This window comes from Chrysochloris asiatica, unplaced genomic scaffold (assembly GCF_000296735.1).
Source record: "Chrysochloris asiatica unplaced genomic scaffold, ChrAsi1.0 scaffold00159, whole genome shotgun sequence".
Classification (NCBI taxonomy): Eukaryota; Metazoa; Chordata; class Mammalia; order Afrosoricida; family Chrysochloridae; genus Chrysochloris; species Chrysochloris asiatica.
Window position 1 is genome coordinate 2880967 of NW_006408677.1, and position 23635 is coordinate 2904601.

At 42.1% G+C, this 23635-nt stretch overlaps 1 protein-coding gene across 1 annotated transcript in view; it reads right to left on the minus strand.

The window, feature by feature from the left end:
* FRMPD3 (FERM and PDZ domain containing 3) overlaps positions 1-23635 on the minus strand; it is a 139575-nt gene that overhangs the window by 15018 nt on the left and 100922 nt on the right. The window contains exon 15 of the mRNA XM_006871066.1: positions 3747-3891. Coding sequence (XP_006871128.1) covers positions 3747-3891 — 145 coding nt within the window. The remainder of the gene's footprint in view (positions 1-3746; positions 3892-23635) is intronic.

Consider the following 23635-nt stretch of genomic DNA (forward strand, 5'->3'; position numbering starts at 1 on the left):
GGGAGGTGGGTAGGTTGCTTCAGTTGATCCCTCTCTACTCAGCCACTCAGAAGACTGACTTAAAAAAAAAAAAATGCTTCCAAATAACAAGATAGTGTCCGGATGACACTATGTTCAAAAACATACAGTTATATAGGAAGGGGTTTCAAAAAGTTCCAGGAAAATGGAATTTAAAAAGCTATTAGAGTTTTCCATGAACTTTTTGAAGCCCATGTTGACATATAGTTAACAAGATATCTTATTCAACTAGTATTCTATGATTTGGCCCTGTTGTGTTTACAGTCCAATGGGCATTACTGGTTATAATGATGACCTAGAGGCCTGTGAGAACCTCAGATTCTTTCTGAATCATCAACAAGAAAGTCTATTACATTCAATCTAGCTTTATTACTCTGTGCATGTTACCGGGTTTTAACTACATCAATATTAGTAGGCCAAGTATGGAATATATTGTAGCTATTAACCAGAATATTTAACCCACCAATCACACTTGTTTCTAATCATGGTAGAAAATGTAGAGTGATTTCCTTCAACTGAGAAATTGGGTGGGGTCCCATAGTCTTATTTTCCTGGAATCCCCTGATACAAGGAGGTGAGGGTGAGAGAGAGAGAGAGAGAGAGAGAGAGAGAGAGAGAGAGAGAGAGAGAGAGAGAGAGAGAGAGAGAGAGAGAGAGAGAGACAGCCACCTCTAGATTTCCCACGACCTCAATATAGATGGAAAGTTAGGCATGCTCTGAACCTTTCTCTAGATCATTCTTGCAAGTACAGTTCTGTTGTACTTTATGAAACCCCTCTATGTACATACAAAGGTATTTACCATATTCTATTTGCATGATCTCTTTGATTGCCTATCTGTACTTCCTTACTAGATTGTAAGGTATCCTCAGTGTATGGCACATGTGCACTTGCGATATGTATATCTATATTTCCCTTTATCCGGGCCTTGAAGGGGAAGTGATGCAGTCTCTTTTCCAGTTCCTAGTTTAACAGTATCCTTTAGGTCCAGTCATTGGGCTACCTGGCAGCCAGCGGCTGTCATGAGACAAGAATATGGATTCAGAGACCCCCTCCCCTCTTTCTAGAAATACCAGGTGGGCTGAAGCTTTAGCCCCTGAGAATGCCTGTAACCTGTAGGTTTTCGCTAAAGAAAAAGAGCCAATACTGGGGCTTCTGTTCTGAGATGGAAGTGAGAACAGATGGAGAAAACCAAGCTCAGTTTGGGACCTTGGTCTTAAAGGTCTGCAAGGTTAATAACGAAATAGCCCCTGATTGTACCTGAGCTGAGGTCTCCTCGTCTCCACTTTTCCCTTCTGAGGGGGGATTAGGTGAGATGTGCAAACCAGCCCCTGCACTTGGCTGCTTCTGTGTCAGCTAAGTGACCACAGGCAAAATGATGAGGCTCACTCCATCCCACCCACCAAGAGCACTTGGTGGCGACAGACTCAACCCAGGAGCTAGAAGTCCAAAAGGCTAAGTAACTAGGCTCAGGCATCTAAGCAAACTTCTGGGAAAGCCCAAGTTCTTCCTTTTCTAGTCAAAAGAGATGGAGAAAAGAATAGCAGAGACTGTCTCCTACCCCTCTACTCCTGAGATGACTATTAGTGTACCAATAAGAAGCACTACAAAAAAAAACAGAGACAGCATAGTGGTCCATCTAGCTCGTGTGTGGATATAGAGGCTTTGTACGAAAAGCAGCCTAAGCCCCCATCAATCTGCAGGTTCAGAGGGCCTCTCAGGAATCAGTTAGGAGTCTCTAAATACATGCCTGACATTGACAGAAACTTTATTTCTAGTCTGCAACACCCCTACCCCCCCCCCCCCCCCCAAGAGAATTCAGTCAGGTAGATTTTCCTTTGGAAAAGTTACAGGAAACGAAAATCAGATGTATTCAAAAAGGCTGAGTTTGAAGCCTGTGTCTCTTACCTGGTACCACTGTCCTCCTACTAGGGTAATATCTAGGGGGCTGCACTGTCCAGTACTGTCTCTTATGGGAAGAAGCAAACCCTTTGCCAGGCATAATTGGAGTGCAGAGCCATCCTAGGTGTGATTTGACAGCGGATTCTCCCAAACAACCTCTACTTCTACATTTGGTTATTAGCTGGGTGTCAGACTTTTCCTTCTGCCTTTCCTTTTCCATTTTTCCCTCTCCATGGTGAGTGAGACTTAGTCTTGTGTTTGGGACATGTGATCAAGAGGTACCAGTCCCTGGAGAAAGATATCATGCTTGGTGGAATGGAGGGTCAACAGAAGAGAGGAAGACCCCCAAAGAGATGGAATGACACCATGCTGCATCAATGGGCTCAAACATGGCAACACTTGTGAGGATGGCACAGGACTGGGCAGTGTTTCATTCTGTTGTCCATAGGGTACTATTAGTGAGAACCACTTCAAGGGCACCTACATCCTCTTCAGTAAGAGTATAATTTACATGGATGTGAATAAAGAGAGGTGGACCAATCAAAGAAGGCACTAGTAATACATGACATTTGACCATTCTTTTAGGTTCTATGGTATGGCTGACTATTCACTATATGAGAGCTATTCACTAGGATACTTGGAACATCTCACCCACCCCCTCCATCCCCAGTTTATTCCTATTCCAAGTCAGTTCCTTTGCTTCCTCTAAAGCTTCCTTCCTATGTCTTGGGGTCACCTAGATGTTTCCAAACACAGGTGGATTGTCTTTTAATTCCTGTAGACCATGTTATGAGATGTATCTGGGTTTGTCATTGAGGTGCTCATAATGAAGAGACAATGAAGTGAAAGGAAGTGGGGGTACAACAGCCCTCTGGGTGTTGGACCATCCATCGGGAGTGTGTTTCTGCTCTCTAGCACCTCAATCAAGATGAGATGTGATGATTCTGAATAGCAAGACAGTTGACGAAAGAAGAAATAAATAGTCAAGCAGCAAGGGCAAGTGAATTGAAAATTTTCAATGAGAAGGGCAATTGTGGGGTGAAAAGTCTTGGCTTCAACCATTATATTTGGGTGCCGGTGTGGGGGCAGTACATATATAGACATCTTAGGTCTACTATTGGAGTGTCTGTCTGTTCCTTTCCCTTCTGTTTTAGTTTTGGGCAGTAGTGCTTACTTAGACTGGGCAAATTTTTCCAAAGCCCCTGTTTGTGCCATCATCAGCAAAGTTCTGAGGGACAGCTATATTGAGTTGCCTAGCTGGGAAGCCTTCTGTTAGGGGCTGTGTTTTGAAATTGTTCTTTGTGAACAATCTCCCAATCTTCCAATCTCCAAACCTGCTGCCAGGCTGTACTTTGACTCTGCATAGTCTTTCCTACCTCAGCCTGCTATGGTTTATTTATTTCAGAAAGCTCTGTCAATCTCCTTATGATGAGCAAAAGAATGGTTTTAACTTTTTCCAATTCTACTCAGATAAGCAAAACCACTCAGGATTCTTCCCTAGATACTGTGCCTATAAAATCTGCCTTAGATCCAATACAATTATTTAATTGGCTATAGTTATCACTTGCTTGCTATTTTTATCTTTCGTTCATTCACAAGCTCAATCACAGTAATAATGTCATAGGCATCCTTTGTGGAACAGGCACATCTGAAGGCCAGCTGTCTTTTCCACTGGGTTGAGCCAGGTAGAATGCAGTGCTATAGCATCGGCTCTTGGTAAACCAGGTGCTGTCAGAATGGAGTAAGTACTAGGAAGCAGAGCTCCTCCCCACATTTCTCCAGGGTCCAAAGGGCCTTCGGTACACTGAAAACCGAGGCTGAGCCCTACCTGCCTTGATCATTGGAGGTGGAAGAGGCTGGCTAGCAGGCCTGGAGAAGACCATCTTCCTGGAATCCAGTAAGAGGCGGCAGTACCCGGCAATCAGGCAGGCAAAGTTGGTGGCTTCCGGCCACTCCATCAACAGCACCAGAGGCTGGGGAAGAGACGTGAAGAGAAATGAGGAAACAGAAGGAAGCAAGGAGGAAACAGAAGGAGGATGGCAGAGAGAAAAGACGACTTGCATAATTATGGAAATCATACTTCCTAAACCAAAAGTTGGTGAGCGTGGCCTGGCAAGTAATTTCTTTTGATTTGTGAATTTATGTATAATAAAGTTTTTTTTTAGATTAAAAATTTTTTTATTGTGAATTAAATGAAGGCTTATAGAGTAGATCATCAGTTTTACATTCAACAAATCATATGCTTTGTTGTATATAGTAAACTTTTACGCAACTATAACAATTAAATCAACCTTGAGTTACACATTTAATGAATCACCTTTGTTGAAGATAACTGAAACGATCCATCTTGTGACTACTGGGAACTGTATTTGTGCTTGTCAGGGTTTAGAATATGTGCCGGCCAGTTGAGAGAGCTGGGATGAAGCTGGAAAGCAAGGCTAAACTAAGGAACAGCCTAGAACAGTTTTTTTTTTTTGTTGTTGCAAATATACACAGCAAAACATACATCCACTCAACTGTTTCTACACATACAATTTAGTGACATTGATTACAATCCTTGAGTTGTGTAACCATTCACATCCTCTTTTTTTTTTTTTTTTTTTTAACTTATTCCTCCTTCATTAACATCAACTGCCCCCTAAGGTTCCTAACTAATATCAAGTTGTTGTCAATAGTATCTCATATAGATAGATCTAATCAAAGCAAAATGCTTAAAGCAGACATTCTTTACTAGTTAAGTGAAAGTACTGTTTGGTTTTAAGAAGACTTCAGGAGATATTTTTGGTTTAAGGCTTAAAGCTTATCTCAGGGCAATAGTTTTTGGGGTTCATCCAGTCTCGTGGTGTTGTTCTTTAGTGCCATGGATTCAGTTCTAACTCACAGTAACCCTTTATAGGGTTTCCGGGGCTGTAAATCTTTGTGGGAGAAGAAGTCCTCATCTTTCTCTTGAGGAATAACTGCTGGCGTGGAGCCGCTGACCTTGTGATTTGTAGTCCAGTGCACTTATCCTACAGAGCCACCACGTTCTCCAAAGAGCCACCATGCTCCCCACGCAGAGAGACCGAAGTCCATGAGAATTTGACATTTTGTTCTGCATTTTCTGCCTTTTAACTCTTCTACAGAATCATAGATCAAAACGTTCTGTAATAGTAGCTGGGTACCATCCAGTTCTTCTGTTCTCATGGCACAGGAAATAGTTGTTCACGGAGACAATTAGCCACACATTCCATATCCTCCTCAGATTCTTGATTCTCTTTCTTCCTTTGTTGCTCCAAGAGAATAAAGACCAATTGTGCCTTTATATGGATGGTGGTTTACAAGCTTCTAGGACCCCAGGCACTACACAACAAACTTGAAGGTAGAACAGAAATACTAAATACATTACTAGGACAATTAACTGGGATGTCCCATTGAAACCATGACCCCAAGCCTCCAAACCAAGGAATCAAATTCCATGAGGCATTTGTTGTTGTTGTTGTTGTTAAGTGCCGTCAAGTCAATTCCGACAAATAGCGATCCTGTATAGGGTTTCCAAGGAGCAGCTGGTGAGCTTGAACCACTGACCTTGCAGTTCAAACAACTTTGAAGTCTGACACATTAGCCCATAGCACCATAATTTGGCTGTATTTAAGTAAGCAGCTTCAGCAGTTTTTTTTTTTTTTTTTTTTTTAAGTCATTGTGGGTATTATTTATCACATAACTTTTACCAATTCTGCCTTTGACAGGTATACTACTTATTGACATCAATTACACGAATTGACTATGTAACCCTACCCTTAATGTGATCTTTCCATTGCTGTAAACCTAAACTCAATACTCTATAAGCAATAACTCCAAGAGCATCAACTTTTACCTTTATGCTGGGATTCTAATATTAACATTTCCAGACTACCATTTCCTTCTTGAATACCCTTCCTCTCTCAGAACTCATACAAAGTGCTTATATCTATATCACACAATCTTGTTACAGATTGAATACTCACTTGAATTACTGACCAATTATTGTCCATTTAATTAGACTGCATGCCAACATCAGGCATTTGGATTCTGTCCCATTGGTGAACTGTTAGTGATGCTTCTATGGAACCCATGCAATATGATTGGGAAGAAAATGAATAGTCATGCTTTTTTCTCCAATGAGAAAGGGGCCGGGAATGAGATGTTATTATTGGGCCATTATTAAAGGGGGCAAAAGGGATTTGTGTATTTCCAATTAATGGACATTTCTCAATCACAATAACAATGATCAACTTTGTTGTTATAGTTAATTTGGGGGGGTCAACTTGACTGGGTCAGTTTTCTCACTGGTTTGGCAGTTGTGATGTGGCTACCCCCATGATGAGATCAATGATGATTGTCCATGAGAAGCCAATCAATGCAAAAGTTGTTTCCTTGGGGGTGTGGTTTGTTTCCAATATATTGGACACTCAGGAAAAGCTTGTTTGCTTTTCTGCTGGGTGTGATTCTTGCATCTGGATTGTCCTCTGACCACTGGTTCTTTGGACTTGGGTCAGTGGCCTGGTCAGCAGCCTGCCTTTACCTACTCGACCTATCTTGGGTCATCTGACCCGGACTTGAGATTCTCCCACTTCTACAATTGGGAGCCATTTCTTTGATAGAATCCTCTCTCTCTCTCTAATGAACCAGACTGCAAAGCCATTTGAACTGCAAGGTCGGTGGTTCAAGCTCACCAGCTGCTCCTCAGAAACCCTAAACAGGGTCGCTATGGGTCGAAACTGACTCAACAACACTTAACAATATCAATATATATATTAGTAGAGGGTTAGTGTGCTGCTAATCTATGGTGTGAGGTGGCAATATTGATATACAAAATATCACCACCAAAAGATCATATATTGGAGAGAAACAAGGCTCTGGGTGATTGTGTATATGGTGCTGCTGTTAAGTTCCATTGTGCTGGTCCCGACTCATAGCGAGCCTGTATAGAGTTTTCAAGGTGAGGCTGGTGAACTCGAACCGCCGACCCTGTGGTTCAAACCAACCTTGCAGTCCAGTGCATTAACCTGCAGCATCACACCAGGACTCCTGAAAGACATCAACCTTAGTGTGTATGATACTTTTGTGCAATTCTGTCAGGATGAGAAGTATAGAGAAGCTGGTTGGTTGATCCTACTTACAATAGAGCAACTGGTAAAAGAAAGAGGTATTCAGACCTAAGGAGTCACAGCTCAAGTGTTACACAAAATACCTAAAACTTTCCACTTTGCCCTGAAAAAAAAAAAAAAGCCTAATTTCCTATAGTAGCAGAGCTGATAATGCTGAAAACCAAACTCAGAGTCATATTGCAGCAGTGGCTGAATTACAACACCAGCTTAGCTCCCAACCTGGCTTGCTGTCTGATGCTAAAGTGAGGGCATTGGTTGGGAAGAAATAGGATCCTGAAACTTGGTATGGGGGCAAATGGGAAGATAATAAGGAAGCTAGAGACATAGAGCTCATAAATTCCACTGACCCATTCTTGCTAACAGCACCCCCCCTTCCCATCTGAAGGGATTACTCCATCTTTGTCTGCTGATCCATTATCAGTAAAACCAGTATCCCCTCTGCCCACACTTGATGAGATCAACCCAACTGTGCCTGCTGAGATGATGCTTAAGGCATTGTCTGGGGCATAACATAAGGCAGATGTCTGGCAAGACATGGCTGAATGGCTCCAGGGAAACACCTCCACTAATTATTGCTTCTAACTTATTGTTCTTGTTAGGTGCTATCTGTTTTAACTCATAATGACCCTATGCACAACAGAACGAAACACTGCCTAGTCCTCGCTCTCTCTTCACAATTGTTACCCTTTGAGCGCATTGCTGCTGCCACTGTGTGAATCCATCTTCTTAGAGTGTCTTCCTCTTTTTCAATGACCCTCAATATCACCAAGCATGATGCTCTTCTCCAGGGACTGGCCCCATCCAAAGTGTGAGAGATGAAGTCTCGCCATCGTGGCTTCTAAAGAGCATTCTGGCTGTACTTTTAGACCTATAACTAGACTTAAGTCCCAGTGAGCCCCAAAATGTGAAGTACAAATCGTGTCCCAAGAAGAATGCTACACTCTACAAGTAATGCTTGACTGTTCTAATATGTGCAAGCAGAAGCCAGGAGAATAACTGTGGGCTAATGGTGCAAGGAACACAGGGTTGGAGCATTCTGAGTTTGATATGAGCCCACTAAGCATAGGTTCTTCACTCACTGTTTCAGCTGGAGAGGTTAGGAGAGGATCTACTAGTTTATTTGGTTGAGTCACTGAAGCATGGATTTCGCAGTGGCCTACAATATCAAATTGAAGTAAGAGACCTGCCTTGGTATTCTGTAGAGGAAGGAATACAAAGAGTTTGGGAAATTGACATGCTAGCGTGGATTTATCAAGATAAACCCACATATGGAGTGCCCAGAGGATACACTTTTTACCACAACAGTGAGGAATAAATTTTTGAAGAGAGCCTCAGTATTCCTGAAGACTGTTGTGATTGCTATATTATGTAAGTCTTATTCGACAGTGGTAACTGCTCTAATTGAATTAAGACACCAAATCACAATGGAACTTATTGAACCTGATGGTGGTAGGGGCCAAGTGGTAGCACTTAACTGACAAAGACAGGGTGGGTGTAATGGATAAGCAGAATCAAAGTAGTACTCAGAAATAGTCTGATTCGTGTGGACTTATGGTTTTGGCTAATTGGGTAGGGTGTCTCTAGGAGTGACATAGATGGGAAACCTACTAAATATTTACTTGGCTTGCACACAAGGAAGAATTCTAGGTCAAATGGAAGAATTCTAGGTCAACTGAATATCATTCTAACTTGAATCGCCGGAATAGAGAAAGCCACTCAATCAATTCCCAGACTTGATCCAGTTTATAGACCCACAAGCTCTTGAATAAAGGGGTGATCAGGTCCCCTTGAGGAAGGAGCCTACTACACTGCCAGGTGTCAGTCTTTCTTCCAGCTTTCCCCAAAGGGATCTATGACATTTTACTACAGTGGTTGTTCATTGGGGGAAAGGAAATAATCAGACTTTTCAGGGGCCACTGGACAATCGCTCTGAATTGACGCTAATTCCAGAAGACTCAAAACATCACGGTAGCCTATCAGCCAGAGGGGAGGGCATAGAGAAGTTAAGTTAATAACGGAGTCTTAGCTAAGGGCTGTCTCACTGTAGGTCCAGTGGACCCCCGAACTCATTCTCTAGTGATTTCTCCAGTTCCAGCATGCATAATCATACTCAGCAACTGGCAGAATATTGGATCCCTGAAACATGGAAAAGGGCCATTATGGTTTGAAAAGTCAAGAGAAAACCATTAGAAACTACCTTAACTAGGAAAGCAGCAAACCAAAAGCAATATCATGTTCCTGGAGGGATTGCAGAGATTACTGCTGTAATCAAGGACTTGATGGATGCAGGGGTGGTGATTTTCCCACCGCAATCCCATTTGACTTGCCAATCTGGCCTGTGTGTGGTCTGGTGTGGTGCTGTGGGATAAAGCACTGGACTGCAAGGTCAGGGGTTCAAACTTACCAGCCGCTCCTTGGAAACCCTACACAGGGTCACTATTTGAGTTGGAATCAACTCAGTGGCACTTAGCAACAATAAAAACATCTGACCTGTATACTACTAGTCTGTCAGTTTGTCATACTGTGGTGGCTTGAGTGTTGCTGTAATGCTGGAAGCTATGCTACCGGTATTTCGAATGCTGGCAGGGTTACTGAATTTAACTGAGCTTCTAGACAAAGACAGACTAGGAAGAAGGATAGGAGGACTACTTCTGAATGTTTACTCACTGAAAACCTTATGAACAGCAGTGGAACACTGCCAGACAGCACCAGAATATTGAATATTGAAACATTATGAATAGCACTAGAATATTGTCAACTATAGTACCGGAAGATGAGCCTCTCAGTTAGAAGGTGCTAACATTATGACAGGGGAAGAGCTGCCTCCTCAAAGTAGAGTTTACTGTGATGATATGAATGGAATAAAGTTTTCAGGACTTTCATTTGCTGATGGGGCACAACTCAAAATGAAGAGAAACAGCTGTAAACATTCATTAATAATCAGAACATGGAATATACAAAGTTATTAAAAATGAAATGGAACACATAAACATTGACATCCTATGAATTAGTGAGCTGAAATGAACTGGTATGGGCCATTTTGAATTTGACAACCACATAGAATGTGTTGGGAATGGCAAATTGAAGAGCAATGGCATCACATTCATCATCAAAAAGAACATTTCAAGATCTGTCTTGAAGTATAATGCAATCTATGATAGGATAATATCCATACATCTACAAGGAAGACCAGTTAATATAACTATTATTCAAATTTACACACCAATCACTAAAGCCAGTGATGATGAAATTAAAGAATTCTACCAACTTCTTCAGTCTGAAATTGATCAAACATGTGATCTGGATGCATTGATTGAAAAGCAAAGATGGGAAACAAAGAGGAAGGATCAGTAGCTGGAAAATATGGCCTTGGTGATAAAAATGAAGCTGGACGTTGATTGCATGATAGAATTTTGCAAGACCAATGGCTTCTTTATTGCAAATTCATTTTTAAATAGCAAAAAAGATGACTATACACATGGCCCTCACCAGATGGAATACAAAGAAATCAAATTGACTAGATCTGTGGAAAGAGACAGTGTAAAAATTCCATATCATTAGCCAAAACAAGGCCTGGGGCAGATTGCTCATCAATTGCTCATGTGCAAGTTCTGGCTGAAGCTGCAGAAAATTAAAACAAGTCCACGAGAGCAAAATATGACCTTGGACATATCTCCCCTGAATTTAGAGATCATCTCAAGAACAGATTTGATACATTAAACACTAAAGACCGAAGACCAGAAGAGTTGTGGGGTGACATAGAGAACATCATATAGGAAGAAAGCAAAAGGTAATTACGAATACAAGGAAGAAAGAAAAGACCAAAATGGATGTCAGAAGAGACTCTGACTTACTCCCCAGCATAGAGTGTTACAGCACATGAAAAAAACTAGGAGGTAAAAGAACTGGACAGAAAAATTAAAAAAAAAAAAACAGATTGAGAAGACAAAATCAAATATAATGAAATGTGCAAAGACCTGGAGTCAGAAAACCAAAAGGAAGAACATGCTCCGCATTTTTTAAGCAGAAAGAACTGAGGAAAAAAATTCAAGCCTCAATTTGAAATACTGAGGGATTCTTTGGATTAAATATTGACTGATGCAGAAAGCATCAATAGAAGATGGAAGGAATACTCCGAGTCACTGTACTAAAAAGAAAGTGTTGATGTTCAACCATTTCAAGAGGTAGCACAGGATCAAGAGTTGATGGTACTGAAGGAAGAAGTCCAAGGTGTACTGAAGGCATTGACAAAGAACAAGGCTTCGAGAATTGATGGAATACAAATTGAAATCTCTTAAACACACTGATACAGCACTGGAGGCACGCACTCATCTATGCCAAGAAATTTTGAAGACAGCAACCTGGCCAATTGATTGGAAGACATCCATATTTGTGACCATTCCAAAGAGAGATGACTCAACCTGCAGAAGTCATTGCTGTTGTTGTTGTTAAGTGCTGTTGAGTTGGTTCTGACTCATAGTGACCATGTATAGGGTTTCCAAGGAGTGGCTGTTGAATTTGAACTGCCAACCTTGCAGTTCAAACCAACCTTGCAGTCTAGTGCAATATTTCACAGTGTCACACCAGGACTCCGGAAGTCATTGGACAATATTAATATCACACACAAGTAACATCGTGCTCAAAATATTTCAAAAACAGCTGCAAAGTACATAGGCAGGGAACTGCCAGAGGTTTAAGCCAGATTCAGACGAGGATATGGAACGAGGAATATCATTGCTGATGTCAGATGGATCTTGGCTGAAAGTAGAGAATACCAGAACGATGTTTGCCTATGCTTTATTGACTATGCAAATACTTGCAATTGTGTGGATCATGACAAGCTATTAATAATATTGTGGAGAATGTGTATTCCAGAACACGTAATTGTGCTCATGAAGAACCTGTAAATAGACCAAGAGGAAGTCATTAGACCACTGAATGGTTCAAAATCAGGAAAGGTGTGCGCCAGGGTTGTATTCTTTCACCATACTTATTCAATCTATATGCTGATCAAATAATATGAGAATCTGGATTATATGAAGAATGTGGAATCAGGATTTAAGGAAGACTATTAACAACCTGCAATATGCAGATGATACAACCTTGCTTGCGGAAAGTGAAAAGGACTTAAATACTCATTGGTGAAGAATAAAGACCACAGCCTTCAGTATGGGTTGCACCTCAATATAAGGAAAACAAAAATCCGCATTTCTGTTCCAATAAATAACATCATGATAAACGGAAAAAAAACAAAAACAAACTGAAGTTGTCAAAGACTACATTTACTTGAGTAACATGCATGGAAGCAGCAGTCAAGAAATCAAACAACGTATTGCATTAGACAAATAAGTTACACAAGACCTCTTTGAAGTATTCAAGAGCAAACATGTCAGTTTGAGGAGTAAGGTGTGCCTGACCCAAGCCATGGTATTTTCAATAGCCTTACATATGCATGTGAAAGTTGGAAAGGGAATAAGGAAGACTGAAGAAGAATTCATGTAATTTCAGTTATGGTGATGGAGAAGAGTAATAAAAATAACATGGACTGTCAGAAGGACAAACAAAACTGTGGAACAACAAATCTGTTAGAAGAGGTACAACCAGAATGCTCCTTAGAAGGATGGCCAGACTCTCATACTTTGGACATGTTACCAGGAGAGACCAGTCCCTGGAGAAAGATATACTGCTTGGTAAAGTGGAGGGTCAGTGAAATAGAGGGAGACCCCCACTGAGATGGACTGACACAGTGGTTGCAGAAAAGATCTCAAGGGTAACAACGATTGTGACTGGATTGTGTTTCATTCTATTATGCATAAGGTTGCTATGAGTGGGAACCAACTCGATGACACCTAACAACATCAACAAAAACAACAGTATCAATCTGGCTTGTTCAAAAAATAGATGGATCTTGGGAAATGACAGTGGATTATGGCAAACTTAACCACGTGGTGACTCCAATTGCATTTGCTGTTCCAGATGTCGTTTCACTGCTTGAGGAAATTAATACATCTCCTGGTGTCTGGTATGCAGCTATTGACCTGGCCAATTACTTTTATCTCAGTCCCAGTTTCCAAGGATCACCAGAAGCAGTTTGTTTTCAGCTGGCAAGGCCAACAATATACCTGAAATGTACAACTTCATAAATATCTGAACTCTCTAGCATTATGTCATAATTAAATCCACAGGGACCTTGATCACCTTTCCCTGCCACAAGATATCACAAAGGTACATTACATTGATGACATTATGCTGATTGAACCTAGTGAGGAAGAAATATAGATGAATCTAGACTTATTGGTAAAATATCTGCATGCTAGAGGTTGGAGAGATTAACTCAACAAATTTTCTGGCACTTTAAATCTCTAGGGGTTCAGTGGTGTCGTGCATGTTAAGATATTCTTATTAAAGTAACAGGTAAATTATTGAATCTGGCCCTTTCCACAACTAAAAAAAAGAGGCACAATGCCTGGTGGGCCTCTTTGGATTTTGGCAGCAACATATTCATCATCTTTGTGTGCTCCTCTGGCCTATTTGTCAAGTGACTAGAAAAGCTGTTAATTTTTAGTGGGGTCCACAGAAGAAGGCTCTGCAATACATTCAGGCTACCATACATGTTGCTGTGCTGCTTGGACCATATGATTCAGCAGATTCAATGGTGCTTGAAATGTCAGTGGCAGGTAGATATACAGTTTGGAGTCTTTGGCTCACCCTTATTGATGAATCACTTAGGATTTTGGAGCAAAGCCCTGTCATCCTGTGCAATTAACTTACTCTCATTCTGAGAAACAGCTGTTGGCCTGTTACTGGACCTTAGTAGAGACTGACCACCTAATCATGGGCCATCAAATCACCATGTGACCAGAGCTACCCATTATGAACTGGATGTCGTCTGATCCACAGAATCATAAAGTTGGATGTGCACAGCTGTACTCCATCATTATATGGAACTGATATATACAAGATGACTTGATCAGGACCAGAAGGCACAAGAAAGTTGTATGAGGAAGTGACCCAAATACCCATAGTATCCACTTCTGTCATTACCTGTCATATTTAGAAGGTAGTTCTAAATATCAGCTATGGCCACATGACCTGTTGCAGAAACAAGGACTGTAATTATTTATATTTATGTATGTATATGTACATATGGAGTCCTGGTGTGGTACTGTGGGCTAATGAATCAGACTGCAAAGTCATTTGAACTGCAAGGTCAGTGGTTCAAGTTCACCAGCTGCTCCTTGCAAACCCTATATAGGGTCGCTATGGGTTGGAACTGACTTGACAGCACTTAACAACAACGTATATATATAGTTTTATATGTGTGAATCAAATATTTTTGCTTTATTCATTTGTGAAATACAAGATGTAAATGGGGCCAGTGCGCTTTCAGTTGTATGTGCTTTAGTTGTATCATGTTAGGTGCAAGTATGATTTTACAATTGTTTACTTAGAAATTATGCATAGGGTTTAAAGGTGCCAAGTTGACAAGGGGTGGACTGTGATAGTTGTGACTTTGTGTCAACTTGACTGGGCCAGGATTCCCAGTGGTTTGGCAGTTGAGATGTGGTTATCCTCATGGTGAGATCTAATGCAGTGTAGTTAACTCCATGATTGGCCATGAGTAGCCAATCAACTGAAAGTATGTTTCCTAGGGGGTATAACCTGTTTCCAATATACTGGATACTCAGGAAAAGCTCGTTTGCTTTTCTGCTGGGTCTGGATCTTGCTCATCCTCCAACCTCTGGTTCTTTGGACTTGGGCCAGGGGTCTGCTCCTGGGATCCATCAGCAACCTGCCTCTCTGCCTGCTGATCTTGCTTCATCTTGCCTGGACTTGGGAATCTCCCACGTCTACAATTGTGAGTCATTTCCTTGATATAAACCTCTCTTTATATACAAAGTTTCACTGATTTTGCTTCTCTTGAGAACCTAGCCGAAGACACTTATGTACAACAAATTAAAGACAGAAGGGAAATGAAATGCGGAGAGTAAGAATACCCCTATCTGCCTTAGCCCCTTGTCACCAATGCCAGAAGAATACACTGGAATTTGGATGTGGATACTTGCTACCACCACTACTATGAAGGTCCAAGATTTGCTAGGCTTGTCTCAGGAACAATCACAGATATCATGGTCATTCCCATTGCTAAAGATTTATCTCAAGCCCTCATCATCTTCCTCTCAAACCACAACTTCTCAAAGTATGTGTGAGTGAGTTACAAATGTGCTAGGGTATTGAGTCTCTCAGTTCCTTGGTTCTATATTGCCTCTGACCACAAGAAGTCTCATCTATTTATTTCAGTGTACCATATAAAGTGTGTCATTTCTCATGATATGGAAAAGGTTGGAACACCCTCCTGTTTGGTTTCCAGCATCCAGCCTCTACCAACTTCTTCTACTGCTGTCTGAGAGCTCTTTCTAAAGCACAATTCTCACGACACTTAAAATCTTTAATAACTTAAAACCTACAAAAACTCATCAAATACAGTAAAGGTCCCCAACTGGTGCAAACCATTTGCACTTGGCTGGTAACCAAAAGGCAGGCAGTTTGAACCCAATCAGCAGCACTGCTAAAGAAATGGGCCTAGAAATCTGCTTCCATAAAGATTGTTGTTACTGTTTAGTGCTATTAAGTTGGTTCCGCCTCATAGCGACCCCGTATGGGGTTTCCAAGGAGCAGCTGGTGGGTTTGAACCGCTAACCTCATAGTTAGCTGTCAAATGCTTATTCTACAGCACCACACTAGGCCTCCTACATAAAGATTACAGCCAAGAAAATCCTATGGAGCAGTTCTACTGTGTAACACATGGGGTATCCTAAGTAACAAATCAACAACCAAGTGTCTTACAATGGTAAGAAAAGAAAGTCCTTCAGGATCTGGGTCCAGCCTACATCTCCAACCCCTTAATTTCCCTTAACTCGAATTGTGCCCTCCTCCCACATGATACCCTTGCTCCTCACTGCATGTTCCAGCAATCACAAACATTTAACACTTCACCAGCTATTTTCTCTCACACTTTCATACCTTAACCTATGCTAATCCCTCTGTCTGAAATCCTCCAGCTCCTTACTTTGTCCACCAGCAAAGCTACCACAAACTGGCTAGAGGTTTCATGGGAAGAATGACTGACTGAGAGATGTATCCATTTCTTCTAGAGCAAGGCCAACACAATTCTTGTTCTCATGGAGCTTAGACTCTAGCTGGCAATAAAACACAAAAATGATCATACAAATTAAGACGACTCCAAACTGTGATAAGCAGCAGTTGGAAGGAAAAGTACAGAGAGCTATTAGAACATAGAATGTCCTGGGGTGGTGAATGTGTGGGTGGTTAATTTGGATTCAGAATTTGGAAAGAGCTTCTGTGAAGAAATGGTATTGGCTGACAAATAGAATGATAAACCATTTGACCAAAGGACTGGTTGATTAACTGATGGACAGACGGACTGGATAAAGGGTGGTCTGGCTCACTAACAGACTTGACTGACAAGCTGGCTGCAGAACAGGCAGAATGTCTAGCAACCTGGCATTCTGACTGGCTACCTACCTGGCTGGCTGGTTGACTGCATTACTGAATAGAGGCCGAGTGACTAATTGGCTCAGACTTAGTTGTCTGACTTCATTTCAGCTTCTCCTGTTATTTCTTACCCCTACTATAGGCCGCATCAGGGTCCTGGTGTGGCACTGTGGGTTAATGCGCTGGACTGCAAAGTTGGCTTGAACTGCAAGTTTGGTGGTTCAAGCTCACCAGCTACTCCTCAGAAACCCTATACAGGGGTGCTATGGTTCAGAACTGACTCAACAGCACTTCACAACAACAACAACAACGTAGTAATCAGTAATAAAACTGTATAAAGGCAAAATCTTGTACAGAGAGAGGGCCAAGCACATCCCCAGTTGGCTTAGCATAGCACACCAGGGACCTCCCCTCTGGATCTCCAGACCTAGGCCCCGGCATGGACCAAATGCAGCTTGTAAAAGGAACACAGATGTGCTTATTGCCAGTAGGGGTAAAAAATCAAATCCAAGGCATGCAAGCAAAGAGGATGGATAGGTTTTCTTAGAAACCTTCAAAAACATTTTATTTTAAATATAATCTTAATGATCATGATGTCTAATGTAATGGTTGTCCCTACAGAAAGCACTAGAATAATAAAGCTCAAACACAAGAAGAACAGACACACTGGTCCATAAGAGATCCCTTGGGACCTTCCTTTGATGGTTTCTGTTCCCCCTTATGTGCTTCTGTGGTAATGGGGTATGGTAATGGAGCACTGATGTCACAGTCCCAGACTGCTCTCTCTCTCTCTCTCTCTTTTTTTCCAGACTGCTATCTCTTGAAGAAAGATATTTGAACACTACCTCATGTTCGCTTCACTAAGATCAAATAAGCTGAGTGAAAACTAAAGATGCCCAGGCCATTTTCAAATTGAAATGGAAAAAAGGAAAATGGAGTTTGATACATGTGCCAGCTATAAGACGGTACAGTAGGGATTAATTTAACATGCTCTGGCCCTGTCTCTTTCCCAGGGGGCCCTGGGAGTTCTAAGGCATCCCAAACTTAGGGATCTCGCAATTAGGGAGAGGATTGGTCCTGGGGTGTCCTCAACTCATTCTAGCATCCTGGAAAACAGGAAATTGGTGGGAACCCAAGGGCCTGAAAGGGGAAAAGGTACAAGATGATAGTCCTTGATTCTAGGAGACTAGTACATTTGGTTCTTGCCTCCATAGCACTAGGAAAGACTAACTGAGTACAACTAACCAATTTGGAGACAAGGTAGAGTAGCTCTTTAAGGCAATGACTGTCAGGCTAGAGGTACATTAAAATTACCTGAGAAACTTTTAAAGCAGTATACACCCTTAGGCTCCACCTTAGAGATTCTGATTTAAATGATCTAGAAGTAGTGGTGCTGTGGGAAAAGCACTGGACCATTAACTGCAACATTGGCAGTTCAAACCCATCATCCATTCTGAGAGAGAAAGATGAGGCTGTCTACTCCTGCAAACATTTTTAGACTTTGAAACCCTGTATGGGATTGCTATGAGTCGGAACAGACTCAATGGCAGTGAATTTTTGAGTCTGAGGAGGACATCCTTCTCCCCCCGACCCCAGCCACACACACACCCAGTGGCTTATAAATCTCCACACATGATTCTAATGTGCAGGCAGAGTTGAGAAGCACAGCTCGAAGTGAATAATCTGAGTTTCACCAGATCTTTGCAGAATACTCCTAGATCAGAGTAACACTTGTTAAGTGCCATCGAATCTGACCCATAGCGACCCTGTATAGGATTTCCGAGGAGCAGCTGGTAAGTTCACGACCTTGTGGTTTGTAGTACAATGCTTATCATACAGCGCCACACCAGGACTCCAGAGGGGCACTATCTAGGGGGAAATAAGCCACATTTGGTTTTTAATTTCCATGTCCCCTGTTATGAAATTTTAGATAGTCTTTCTTCAGTGTATTCTGTGTAGAAGTGTCCCGATTTGCAGCATTTGCCAATTTACCTGGTGTAAATACTTCTCCGTTGATCACTTTCAAGTTATCAGTACACTATCTTTGAACAGAAAGATGTGCCCATCTGGATCGTGTGAGCCAGTGCGAGCTGGCTCTAGTGCGCCACTGGCCCTATGTCTAGACTCTTACCTTGCTTAGGGAAATCAGTCTGTAGTAAAGCTTCTCAAACCCCGTTCCCCAAAATCCTGTCCATTGTGCACAGATATGGTAAGAGGTACCTCTTCCTCGTCAGAGATGCTGCTGACATAAAGCTCCTCTGGAAAGCCTTCCTTAATCCCAAGCCAGAATGGATTTACCTTCTTCTCTACCCCAATAAATGAGCCCTGGTGGCACTGTGTACAAGCACTGGATCGCTAATTACAAAGTTGACAGTTCAAAGTTGGACAGTAAATAATGAAGACCATAGAAGAATTGATGCATTTGATTTATGATGCTGGAAACGAACATTAAAGTTACCATGGACTGCCAGAAAAGCAAACAAATCTGTGTTGGAAGAAGTACAGTCAGAACGTTTCTTAGAAGCCAAGATGGCCAAATTTTGTCTGTCATACTTTGGATATGTTATCAGGAAGGACCAGTCCCTGAGGAAGGACATCATGTTTGGTAAAGTGGAGGGTCAGCGAAAAAGAGGGAGACCCCAGTGGGATGGATTGGCACAGTGGGAACAACAATGGGCTCAAACACAGCAGCAAACATAGCCCAGCGCAGGGCTGGGCGATGTTTTCTTCTGTTGTACATAGGGTCACTGTGTGTCTGAAATGGCTTGATGGCACCTAACAACAACATGACACTTGCTTGGTACCTCCGCTATGCTACTGCCATATACTTGGGCACTTCTTTCTCTCCTACAAAATGGTAAGCTTCTTGAGGGCAAGGAGACTTTTGTTTTCAGTTTTGTATCCTACACTATGCTTAGTAGGCATGGTTCCTTGCAACAATAGGTTCATACTAAATGCCTCTCAAGTTCAAACTCTGGTTTGTTTATTCCCTCAGTATTCCTTTTTTCTCTCACCACTTTATCAATGATCCTGTCTCTACTGATTTATTTTCTAAGGAACTTTGTGTAGGATCTCACTGGGTCTTCTAAGACAATCCAGGATAATCTCCCTAAATACTGCCCTGTTCATTTCATAGGGCAATGACTTGTTAAGTATTGACAACAGTTACAACAGCAGACATCTCAGATTATAGGTGCACTGAATTTTATGTAACAAAAGTTGGGTGTTAGCAGACTGCGTATCAATTAAATGGTATCTTGAATGTGATATATGAGTTTGCTATTTGAAGGAATCTCCTGGTGTATTGCTTTGCTATTGCTGCTGTAACAACATCAGTTTAATGGCTTAACCAATACATATTTGTTCTTTCACAATTTGGAAGTCAGAAGTCTGACACCAGACTCATTGGGCTTAAATCAAGTGTAGGGAGACTAGGTTCCTTCAGGAGGCTCTAGCAACAAGGCCCTTATTACATCGCATAGTCACAGGCTTTGGTGATTCAGGCAAGGACATCTTTAGGAGGATTTAGTCTGCCTACCACACATGGCAAGGAGTTCTGGTAGCGTACTGGTTATGAATCGGGCTGCGAAACTTAAGATCAGCTGTTCAAAACTACCAGCCGCTCCATGGGAGAAAAATGAGCTTTCTGCTCCCGTAAAGATTTACAGCCTCACATACCCTGTACAGGGTTGCTATGGGTCGGAATCGACTTGATGGCACTTAATAACAACAACAACAACATACACGGCACAACTTTTTTCGAAGTGGAAAAATGCAAATGTTGTCCTTAGGTTTTCATATGATTTTTACCAATTGCTTAGGGTGGGACATACCGAATAGTATATACACCGGATGGCCATGCTTCTGGGCATGCATTTTGTTTATCCATTCACTGCTTCCCACTCAGCACAGCACAACCTCTTCCTAGCCCTTAATACATTGACTGATACTTCCTGGTTATTGCTCTTGTTATGTGCCTTCGAGGCATTTCCAACTCACAGAGACCCCGTACAGCATTTCCAAAGAGCGGCTGGTGAGTTTGAATTGCCGAGATTGTGGTTCAAACCAAACTTGCAGTCTAGGACTGTATCCCACAGTGCCACACCAGGACTTCTCTTGGTTATTGCACAGTATAGCACTTTACCTCTTCACCCACCCATGAGTAGGAACCACACTGTGTGTTGTGCATATAGTGCTGTTCTTCAGCGCACTTGGGATACACACAGTAGGCAATAAGGGATTAGGTATAATAAGGCATGTGTGTGGGCAAGACAGGTGTGTTGGATTTGACAAAGGATACTTATCCATAGATATTTACCTTTGTTAGGAGTCCTGGTGTGGCACAAACAAACCTATGAATGTGGTGGAGCACTGTGTTGTTGTTGCTAAGCGCTGTCAAGTTGATTCTGACTAACAGAGACCCTGTATAGGGTTTTTGAGAAGCAGCTACCTGGTGGGTTTAAACCAATAAATTTGTGATTTGTAGTCCAGTGCTTATCCTACAGCACCATTCCAGGAGTCAGGGGACAAAATGAGGAAAGCTTCTTAGACAACACCAAACATCTTGAGCCAATGAGTTGCTGGACCTGGAAGTTCAGCATCACAGTCTTAGGGGACACTATGTTCAATTGGCATAACATGGTCCTCAAAGACAATGGTCTACATCCGTCTCCACGTGCAGAGGAAAGAAGAGTCATAAAAATGGAAGATGCTTGGACTGAATCCAATGAACTAATGGACGATATGAACCTCAGTCTCCATGACTCTGAGCCCAGAAGAACTAGGTAGTACCCAGCTATCACTACCCACTGCTCTGAAAGGGATCACATTAGAAGGTCCTGGATAGAGTGGGAGAAAATGTGGGAAAAAATTCAAAATTATAAAAAAAGATCAGGCTTACTTGCCAGAAAGAGACTGGAAGAACCTGAGACTATAGCTCTCGGCCACCCTTCAGGTCTGGAATGGAGTGCACCCCCATAGCCCAAGTGGTAGAGAGACATATAGAGAGGATAACAACACTGGTAAGGTCAACTATTCAAGATCAAAAAGGCAACATTTATCTAAGTATTGGGAAAGAAGTTGGAATGAAACCAAGAACCACAGGAAGAAAGTGTGATAACTGTTGTTACACGGAGGGGATTGCAATCACTGAGATGAAATAAAGTGTATGATTTGTTGAGTGTAAAACTGTGAATTAAGTATGAAGCCAAGGAAACAATGGAGATGTGCTGGGTGGTGTATGTGTCACTCTCAATGCGTGTTTCACATTCACTCTTCCGTCTGCATTACCATCGCTGCCCTTCTAGCTCAGGCCCTGATCACGTCATCCCTGCACTGGAACCATTGCTACCTTCTCACCTCCCTGGCTTCATACTAGCCTGGCTCCCATCCATCTTGCATACTGATCAAAGTCAGTTTTTCATCTATCACTCCTCTGCTCAAGGACCTACAGTGATTTCCCACTTTTCACTCACATTGAATCGAAATTCCTCTGAGACTCTTAACCAACTTGTTCTGCCCACTTCCAATCTCTCCAATCTCTTTTTTCATTATTCTCCTCTCCATCCAAGCAACAATGCTTATCGACCTGCACATATGGCTTGCTTATTCCTGGGCTGGCTCTCTGCCTTTCGAACACTTGTCACTTCTCTCAGCTAATTTAAGCCTGTCCCTTCAAGATCCAGGTTTCAACACCTTCTTGCAGGAAACTAGTACTGGTTAACTCTTTCCTGTTCCTTTTTTCTATGTCCCCCTTCACACTTATCCAGTAGAGTTACTAGGGTTGTTGATACCTAGCAGTGCGGTGCTGTGGGTTAATGCGCTAGACTGCATTTGAACCACAAGGTTGGTGGTTCAAGCTCACCAGTCGCTCTCTGAAACCCTATATAGGCTCCCTATGCGTCGGATCCAACTCCACGGCACTTCACAACAACAGTGTAGTAACTCATGGTGTCACTTCCCTATGGACAGAGCACCTGTTTCCCATCCCCAAAGACTCCCCAAAGCTCCTCCCCTCTCCCATTAGCCAGGTGAAAATCATCTTCTCTGCCCAGCCTGCAAGCTGGTGGGGTGGGGAATGGGAGTGGTGACTATTTACAACACTGGGTGATGGGTAACACTAAACCCTAATATTGATGTTGCCACTTCCTTGGTGGCCACTCCTCCTGCAGGACCAGCTTGCCGGCTGCTGCCAAGGACCCTGGGGTATTTTGATGTCATTCCCTATGAGCGTCAGGGGGTACAGCCCACAATTTCCCCATACTCCCTATCAACACCACTGCACTGCACATAATTACATAATTTACCTCATTAATTTTTTTCTTCACTGTTGTTTTGCTTTCGGAAAACATAACAAGTTGTGTTTACTGAACACTTGATTACATGCTAAGATATTTCACATATGTTTTTCTCATTTAATGCTAACAATTAAAAAAAACTGGTGGTAATATAAATGTGACATAACATTTGCTATTTAAACAATCTTTGCATGCACTACTCAATGACATTAATTATGTTCATCATGTTCTCACAAAATTGCGCATTTTGCAGTTAAGTAAATCAGGGTTCAGAGAGGTTAAGATACTTTCTCAAGGTCACACAGCTAGGAAGCGATGCAGCTAGGAATGTAAACCTAGTCTATCTGGAGTCCTGGTGTGGCGCTGTGGGTTAATGCGCCAGACTGCAAAGCCATTTGAACTGCAAGGTCGGCGGTTCCAGCTCACCAGCTGCTCCTTGGAAACCCTACACAGGGTCCCTATGGGTCGGCACTGACTCGACGGCACTTCACAACAACAACATCTGACTCCAGAGCTCTATACATGTTCTGGGAGTCCTGGTGTGGTGCTGTAGATTAATGTTGTTGTTGTTGTTGTTATGTGCTGTGGCATCGGTTCCAACTCATAGCGACCCTGTACAGGGTTTCCGAGGCTGTAAATCTTTACGGGAGCAGAAAGCCTCATCTTTCTCCCACGGAACAGCTGGTAGTATCGAACTGCTGACCTTGCAGTTCACAGCCCGATTTGTAAAAATGTATAGTGAATATATAAATTTGCATTAAAAAATACAGCAAACATCT